The sequence below is a fragment of the Orycteropus afer genome, unplaced genomic scaffold, assembly GCF_000298275.1.
Source record: "Orycteropus afer afer isolate SDZICR_OR568_19922 unplaced genomic scaffold, OryAfe1.0 scaffold00314, whole genome shotgun sequence".
Taxonomy (NCBI): Eukaryota; Metazoa; Chordata; class Mammalia; order Tubulidentata; family Orycteropodidae; genus Orycteropus; species Orycteropus afer.
Window position 1 is genome coordinate 1820686 of NW_006921901.1, and position 9477 is coordinate 1830162.

The 9477-nt window shown below is 42.7% G+C and overlaps 1 protein-coding gene across 1 annotated transcript in view; it reads right to left on the bottom strand.

Annotated features, from left to right (window-relative positions):
* The window catches only part of SLC35F4 (solute carrier family 35 member F4), a 310639-nt gene extending 306908 nt beyond the window's left edge, over positions 1–3731 (bottom strand). The window contains exon 1 of the mRNA XM_007951869.1: positions 3629–3731. Coding sequence (XP_007950060.1) covers positions 3629–3731 — 103 coding nt within the window. The remainder of the gene's footprint in view (positions 1–3628) is intronic.
* Between the last annotated feature and the right edge of the window lie 5746 nt (positions 3732–9477).

Here is a 9477-nt window from a genome sequence, read left to right on the forward strand (position 1 = left end):
TTTTTTTTTTTTTCTTGGTATGAGTACTATATCCAATCCATCAAGAAACCTTATTATTGGCTCTAACTTCAAATATAGCCAGAATCTGACCACTTCTCATCTATATTTTGTGATATCATCCTGACTAGTCTGTTTCCACACTTGCCATTGATCCATCTGAAAGGTAAATAAAGTCACACTGCTCTTGTCAAAACCCTGCAGTTTTCCCATTTCATTCAGAGTCCAAGTAAAATGACTTACGATGGTTATAAGGCCTTACGTGACCTGGCCCCTGTACCCTCACTGACCTCACCTGCAGTCACTCTCCCAATTGTTCATTCCACTTCAGCCATGCAAACCAAAACCCACTGCCATTAAGTCAATTCCAACTCATACCAACTCTATGAGACAAAGTAGAACTGCCCCTATAGGGTTTCCAAGGCTATAAACCTTTACAGAAGCAGACTGCCTCATCTTTCTCCCATAGAGCAGCTGGTAGGTTCTAACTACCAACTTTTGGTTAGTAACCAAATGCTTTAACCACAGTGCCACCAAAGCCCCTATACCATGCAAGCCAAAGACTTTCCATCTCAGAGTCTTACACTGGTTATTCCTTCTGCTTGAAACATCTTCCTCCTGATGTCTACATGGCTAACTCTAGTACATCACTCATCTCTTTGCTCAACTGTTACCTTCTCAATGCTGCCTATACTAAACACTCTGTTAAAAATTGCCACAATCCCTACTCCCTCTTATGATTTTCTTTTTTACCCTGTTGTAATTTTCTAAAAGTATCACCTTGAAATATACTACTTAATTTACTTATTTGTTTGTTTATTGTTTATTGGCTACTTCTCCCCACTGTAACTTAAGCTCTAAAAAGGACAATGTTTTGCTTTGTTTTGTTCACTGATGTATTCCTGGCACATAGCAGGTGCTCAATTTACACATGTTGAATGAATGAATTTACTTCCCCTACTACACCATAAGTAACTCAAGGCTAGGCACTCTGCCTTAAATGGCTTCCTTGTATATTGATGCTCAATAAATATTCATTAAATTAAGTAGCACAAAACAAAACACACGGCTTGTAAAAGTACCTTCATTTCTCAGAACCCTGTTACATTTCTTCCTCGCACTAGCCTGAGTCCTACAATTTGTTCTGGACAGAGTATTCACCTGCCTGGTTCCTTAGCAAAATGACAGCAGGATGCATTGATACAATGTTTACCACTGATGCATTATCTCAGAGGTGAGTCTCTACCTACCTCCAAAGAGGTAAATGGCCTAGATTTCAAGAGATCATCCCATCCATAAGGCCTCAGACGTGACAAGTCAGAAAATGGGAACAACCCCTTGCTTTCACATATATATTCCACACTGCATCTCAACTTCAGTGCCTGTTCCTTCATATATTCCTTTAGACTTCCTCAAGCTGTTGCTCATTCCTGGTGGCTGCTAAATCAATTGACCATATTGTACTGGTTTGCTTCAATGTGTTTGTTTACTGCATTAAGAGCATGATTATTTCATGGTGCTCAGCTGCCTGGCTCGCTTCCAGATCCCTCCTCTCCCAGTCTCTCACTCTGTAAAATGGCAATTTCTCTCTACCTCTGAAAGCAAGAACAACCTGACTTGTTTGACTATCACATATTTCTCTCAGTTCTTCTGGGATTCTTTGCCTTTACTGTTTGAACTCGGTGGCCTGAAATTAGGTAAGAACCCATCACAAATAACCCTGCCAAATGCATCTTTATCCCTTTCAGCTTCCAGTTACTGCCTTAGCCAATGCTCTTCCCTCCTTTTGTTTTGTCATTGTATTGCAAGTGAAACATGTACAGCTATTTGAGCAAGTCCAAAAATGTAATAGGAACATGTTCTTATCTAAAATGTCACTTCCCCAGTATTCTTTTTGGTCTGTTATTTATTAGTCAGAGTAAAACACCTTGAGCCCTGTAATTTCCCAAACAGCTTTTGCATTCTCTAAACAACCAAAAATCTCATGGTTCCTAATTAAAATATTAAAGGTGGAATTCAAATAACCTCCAGAAGGCAAACTAGTGCCTTCACTTTAAGTTTCTAGGGTTAAAAAGCAACCCTTTGCCAACAGGAAAAAAAAAAAAAGAAAGATGTTTTTAAGTCTATAGTACAAAGACTTCAAATAGCATTACACACCATGTTATTTTCTTTCCAGAAAATTCTAACACTATATAATTACTTTTGTGTAGAAAATGAATAACGTAAGCCTCTAATGCCAAAAACAGCTAAACAGAAACCATCCAAATCAGATAGATAGGCCTTTCCCGAAACCAAATAAAATATCAAAGTACAAAATATGTCTGAGGAAGGCCCGTGGAAAAAAAGCTCCTGAATTATTATTCAATAGAAAAAAAAGAAAAAGAATATGGTGAGGAAGAAAGTTAAGTGGAAAAGAAGTGTTTTCTCATCTATGTGGTAGGGTTTGTGTAAGTCCCCTGCTTTAAAGAAACTGTAAAGCTGACTGCACCCCCAAAATGTCACAGGAAAAAATACGAATCAGAAATGCATCTAGGAGCTTCCAAAGCTTCTGGTTAAAAATAACAGCAAAAACATCAATTAAGCTCCGTCTATTGACATAGAAATGCGCTGATACAGAAAACCAAAATCCCACCTGCATGGAAATTAAGCCTCAGCTACACCCCCAATCCAGAGAAAACCGTGTTTCACTCCGGTCGCTGCTGAAACAAATCCCAGCAAATACATGCAGTGGGTTTGTGTGTTGGGGGCAGGGGTACTATGTGCAGAACGCACCTCTTCGCCCTCCCCCCAAAATTGCTTCAGAAATGTGGACGCATTCGTGACTTCACTTAGGCGGAAGAAAGCCGGCTCCGGACAGCCTCCTCGGGCTCCGAGGTGGCCGCGACGTGCAGCAGGCGGCGGGGGCGGGTGGCCCAGTCGCGCCTCCCCCTTTCCCCCTTCCCAAGCCTCAGTCGTCTGCACCGGTTTCTGGCTCCAGCCTCTGGGACTCGAAGACCTGAGCAGGCTCTTTGTCTGCCCAGAGTGGCGGACCTCCCAAAGACGTTTTAACAGGAGTAATTCCCGCGCTGGCAACATCTCAACAGCCCCGAGCGAGCGAGCCGACTCAGACTCGCTCAACGCCCAGCCAGCCGACACCAGGACCCGCGTCTGGGTCGGTCTGCCTAGTCAGTCTCACCCCAGCCTCTTCAGCCTGCGTCTCCAACGCCCCGCCTGCAGCCTGGCACCCAGTAGGGGCTTTCGGGCACTGTAGCTTGAAAGGCTCACTTTCCACTAAGTGACCAGCCATGTTAGCCGACTCGGGACGCCAATCAGGCGGAGAAGAGCTAGCCGTCGGTCTTCAGGAGCGCTCACCCGGTCCCCTCCGCGCCTCCGCCCCCGCGGCTGCGACTGTTTCCAAACTCCTTGGCGCAAATGGCCGGGGCCCCATTACCCTCTCCCCTTCAAACGGTTTAGCACCGAAGACAGCGGACATACTTTTCTCCCCAGTGGTCCCCACAGCCGGGAGGATGGCGTTGGCGGCGCAGGCAGGGCTGCAGGTGTCCGGACCGCGCGCCATCCCGCATCCCCGCGGCGCCCCTGCGCGCCCACCTCCCTCGGGCGGCTCTCACAGGAGAGCCCCGTGGACTCTTACTTTTCTGACTGGAGTAACCGGGGTAATAGCCATAGTAGCCGGTGATCCTCAGAATCCGGTCTTCGATGGTGGCTACCCCGTTGGGGGCCGCCTTGACATCCATAGAGAGCGCGGGGCGGCGGCCCCGGGCGCCGTGGAGCGGAGAGCGCAGCGCGGGGCCCGGGAGCTGGTGCAGGCGCCGCCGCCGCCGCTGGCGCGGATGTTGCAGCTCGTGCTCCCGCGTCCGGGCTCTGACTCCACCGCCCGGCGCAGCACCGGCTCCGCATCACAGCGGCGGCGGCGGCGGAGCGGCCCCCACTCGGGCGGGCCTCTCCGTCAGCCTGGCAGCTCTCCCGCCCGCCACCCCGCGTACTGCTGTCCGAACAGCGCCCCCTCACCTCCGACGCCCTCGGCGGCCGGGGGCGTTCGGGCGACCCACCTGGCCGCCTACTCTCATCGTTAACCCTTGCGTGCCCCTTCCCAGAAGAGTAGACACCCCCTACCCCCGCCAGACAGAGGTGGGGTGTGGGAGGAGGCGAAGGTGAGACAGCGGCCAGGGGCTCAAGGAGGAGGGTTGGGGATAGGAAAGACCCAAGTGGAATTGAGGGCTGTTAAGGGGAAAGGTGAGGACTGTCACTTGGGGCGATTACACCTCTGGGGCGCCCTTGGGGTTTTGCCCACCAGTATCATTTACACTGAATTCTGTCTGCTGATCTGCAAGCGTTTCCAGGCGTTAATATGTTCTCAAAACTTGCCTAGACGACAGGCAGTGTTTATTTAAGAAATGAAAAGAAAATGAGGCTCAGGGAGGTGGTATGCGGAATAGTTTTGTGGGCACAAAGACTTTTAAGAGTTGAGGCCCCCAATTCTGACAGTTCAGGTCCCGACTCTCCACCCTCTGGTAGAAAGCATCAAAGATTTGATAAACGCAGCTGCCCACGGCTTGTTTATTTTTGACAATTTCAAATGCCCTGAGGAGACGTGATTATCTCCTTTATTGCCTGAAAACTTTAGGAAGGAAGCCTATGAAACTGTAACTATGTGGAAGAATGAAGATTTAGTTACAGTACAGAGACATTCCATGCGAATCCAGAAAGCTCTTGAAGCTGTGAGTACAGAGTGAATACCTCCCCTCTGGTGTGGTTGGCAAGATGCTGGGGCAGGGCTGATGAACAGCGGGGATGATCCCTCTGGTCATAGTTTGCAGTCTCAGATGCCTGAATAATCTTCCGAGTCTCATCTCAGAAACAAAGGGATGTGTGTGTGTCCTAGGGGTCATCAGCTCATCAGTTTAGAGGTCATTATACCCACTTTGCACTCACAGCCAGTTTAAGACATCCCTGCCTGGTTTCACATTTCTAAAATTTAGGGGAGGAGACGTGAAAATGTCCACTTTAAAGTTAAAAAAAAAAAAAAAAAAAGGAACTCATCACACTATTTCACTTCCATGCATTTTCCATGGGTGTTCTGTCTGGGTCCTTAAGAGGCAAGACGTATGCAAAGTTGTTTTGTTTGTTTGTTTGTTTTTGTTTTAAGGTAAATTGGGTTTAAATATCTTAAACTTCACAATATGTTAAGGGTGTTCATCCAACAAATTCTAGCACAGGATCTTGAGAGAAGAGTGGATCTGAGACGATTATGGCTGGGAGAACAATTCATAAAGAAACCAATTTCCTCCCACACCTGCTTTCAGGGCTAGGGAAGGCAGAAGGATGAATGGAACTCAAAGGTCATAATGAATTAAAAGGAAGAGGCAGCAATGGTGCAACAGTGCAATTGTGGAGAGCTAAACTTTCAAAGCAAAAATGAAAGGCTATCCCTCCCCGCAGGAAGCTATTTTCAGCGAGCTTTTATTACTTTCATTATTTACATGACAAACCTTATATAAAATGCATGCATTGCACACAGAAAAATGAATTGATCAAGATAATTTAAAATGTCCCTCTTATTTAAAGTTTGTATAAAACATCAATTTGCTCATATTTATATCTACTAGGTGTTTAATAACATTCGTCAGTATCCACAGCACATTAATATATGCATTCAATAAAAAGAGAAATTAAGAAATAATTCAAGCTAGAATCTCTTAATATGACACAAACATGACTATGTGTAAGTTGTTACTTTGTTCCTAGTTTTGTTTTGTTTCCAGAGATTTCTGGAAAAGTAGTTAGAAATGTGTTTAATAGGATCCGATCATTCACACACATTGCAAATTCAGCACAAATTTAAATAATGTAAATATTATACACACAGGAGTCTCTGTTTTCTTTAAAAGATTATAAAAAATTCTCAGCATGACCTGGAAATAAATTTTAAAATAGCAGAGCATTTGCAGAGCACTTACAAATGTCTCTGTAATCATCTGTAATAGGATGACTGGAACAGTAAATGCACACAGATAACTGGAATCTAGGACACTTTTTTTTAATGGCAGAAGCCTGAAATTCTACAATAATAAATCAATCAACAGTGAACAGTAAATTTCTGCTAGTGATCAGCACACTTTTGTGGATATGATTTAAAAAGATTTTTAAACATTTCAAATGTCATTTTTGCCATAATTAAAAATCTACATAAATTCTTTTGGAGGAGAGAAATTTTTCAAAACATTTTTATGTTTGTATATTGAGTCTATTCATTTTCACAAACCCAAATACAAAAATTTAAATGTATGATATATGAATTAGCAGTTTGCTTCAAAATTATTCTGAAAGAATAAGAGATAGAATTAAGCAAAAATTGAAAGCAGTTATTTGATTCAGAAAAGATTTCTTCATGGTAGTTCTTCACTTAGCTATTATACCTAGTCATTGCAAATCATCATTCAATTTACAGAAGTTATGTTTGAACACAACTTTTTGGGAATATGTCTAATGCATTAAGCAAATAGCATCTGTCTGTGATTCCACGGGAGTTTTAATATCTGGACCATATTTATTTTGCTCATCTAATCAAATAACATTAGCTATTTAGACTAATTAAATATACTGAAATTGGGTATTTATATTGTAGAAAAATGCTAAATCATTTGTAAAATAGTCCATGTGATGGCCATTTAACAGTCTTTGTATCTGCTGCGAAATTAACTACGCTGCTGCTGTTGTTGTTGTTTCCCCTCAAGTCTATTCCAGCTCACAGTGACCTGAGGTGACAGAGCAGAACTGCCCCATATGGTTTCCTGGGCTGTAATCTTTATAGTAGCACATCATCAGGGCTCTTCTCCTGAAGAGACTCTGGGGGATTGGAACCGGTGACCTTTCACTTCGCAGCCACAAGATTAACCACCAAGCTATAGTATTAAAAACTAAATCTGATCACTGGATACAAATTCTATTCAATGATATATAATGCTGTTGTTGTTGTTATGTGCCGTCGAGTCAGACCCAACTCATAGCGACCCCTCCTTGGTTTCCGAGGCAGTATCACTACAGAAGTAGATTGCCCCAGGAGTGCTGGTAGGTTTGAACCACCAGCCTTCCAGTTAGCAGTCAAGTGCCTTAGCCACTATGCTACCAGAGCTTCCAATGATATATAATATGTCATATAAATATTTTAAAATACCACATCAGCCTTTATGCTTTTGAAGGCTTGTTGTTGTTGTTGTTGTTGTTATGTGCCATCGAGTCGGACTCGACTCATAGCGACCCCTCCTTGGGTTTCCGAGGCAGTATCACTACGGAAGTAGATTGCCCCATCTTCCTTCCGAGGAGTGGCTGGTGTGTTTGAACCGCCAGCCTTCTGGTTAGCAGTCAAGTGCCTTAGCCACTATGCTACCAGAGCTCCCTGAAGGCTTAGTACAATAAAATCTATGGAATCTAGGCTTCCTCGTACTAATTAGCAACTATGGATCAGAAAAACTGGATTTTATTCCCCCTTCCATAGCTGGCACAAGTCACTTAATCTTTTGGACCATCTATTGAGAGTAACATTTAAAAGATGCTAAAAGGCAAAAAGATTTCCCCATCCCACCCTGCAGCCCCTGGGAAAGAAATACAGTGTACCTAGCTCCTTGGGTAGCTCCTTGAGTAACTTCACTGCTTGGAGAGCCAAGAATGTTTAAGCTTTTATACCCAAAGGTCAGTGTTACCTTGAACAACCGTTACCACTATTTACAAAGAGTTGATGCCAATCGTTTGCACAGTGTTTGAGTTGAAAAGCATCTCACCTCTAGTTGACCAGATGATAAGCACTGGAATCTGGGAAGAAAAAAAGTAGTCTCAATATTCCATTTTTAAGAACACTGTTTTGAATATTTCAATCACCAACTCATCAGTGACACCGTTTGTAATGTTAATGCTGCCTTTCTATTACAACTTTAGGCAGTGGCAAGTATTGTTAATTTATGTTTTCAGCTGAAGATAGGACTGAGAAGGATTGGGGGTCCCATACTCTTGCTATCTGTCTAGGAAGCAGTACAGATCACACTATTCATTGACCTTGGAAGCCAGGTTCCATTACATAGTATTTTTGAGGTTCAACTACTTAGAAATGCATTGAACTTTTCTGGAGAAAGTCTTAAGTAGTTTCAACAAATGCATCCAAATTTTGGAATTTGTGTATGATCTCTCTCTCAGCAGAGAGAATCACAGTATAGCCCAGTGGTTAGGAACATGGACCTTGAGGCCAGACCAAAATCTGTTGCCATCAAGTCGATTCTGACCCATAACAATCCTATGGGTTTCCAAGGCTGTAATCCACAGAAGCAGACTGCCATATCATTCTCCTATGGAGCAGCTGGGGAGCTCAAACCACCACCAGAGCTCCTTGGAGCCAGACTACAGAGGTCAAGTCTGCTATCATCACTTTCTAGCTGTATGACTTTGGGAAAAATCACTTGAATGCTCTGTGACTTAATCTTCTCATCTGTAAAATGGGAATACTGTTCCTATAGGTATTTCATACAACTATTATGAAGATTAAATGAGTTTATATTCATAAGAGCTTATAACGGTGCCATATAATGTTACTGTTTTTGTGTGCCATTGAGTCAATTCTGGTCCACAGCAACCCCATGTGATGGAGTATAACTGCCCCCTTGGGTTTCCTAGGCTATAATCTTTAGAGGAGCAAGTCACCAGATCTTTTCTTTCAAAGAGCCACAACCTTCAATCTTTCCATTAGCAGCTGAGCATATAACCATTGAGCCACCTATTACATGCATCCTAGCATATAATAAACATAAAAATGTTAGCTATCATTGTTATTTTGTTCTATGAACATATAACCTCTGTAATTTAAACTGCATTAATTCAGTATCTGAGAATTTAGAAAAAGACTACAATGAAGACTGAGGTTAAAAGAAAGTGTTTCCTATGAAAGTTAATGGGCACCAGGAACTAGAGAGTGACATTTATTTAGAAAATAAACTCCAAATATATCTGGATAAAGTCATAGCAATGTCAGCAGCACCATTCTTTGACAAGGTAATTAAGGTATTTTAATAAAGTTGTTTTTGTATGACCCAATAATCATGTACACTATTTCAAGTTATGAAGTATATAACTAAAATTAGTTATGCATTTTAAAAAATAATTACTCAAAATTCAGATTTTTTATTAGTTTAAAATAATCTTCTTTCAGAATGCATCCAGTGAGGTAAATTTTATACAACTACTACAAAATTGTTACCCTCCAGTTGGAAATTCTCTGCTTTCTCATTACTGTCTCCAGCAGAAAAAGCATGCACTTTGGGGTCTCAAGTACCAGTCTTGCTTCTCAAAAGTTATGTGAACAAGATGGCGGACTAGGCACAAGGACTGCACAGATGCTCTTCAACAAAGAAAAGGGAAACCAATTAACACAGACACAGAAGATAATCTTGGACCCCTGAGCCTTGAAGGGAAGGATACATAAGTGGACTAAACCCC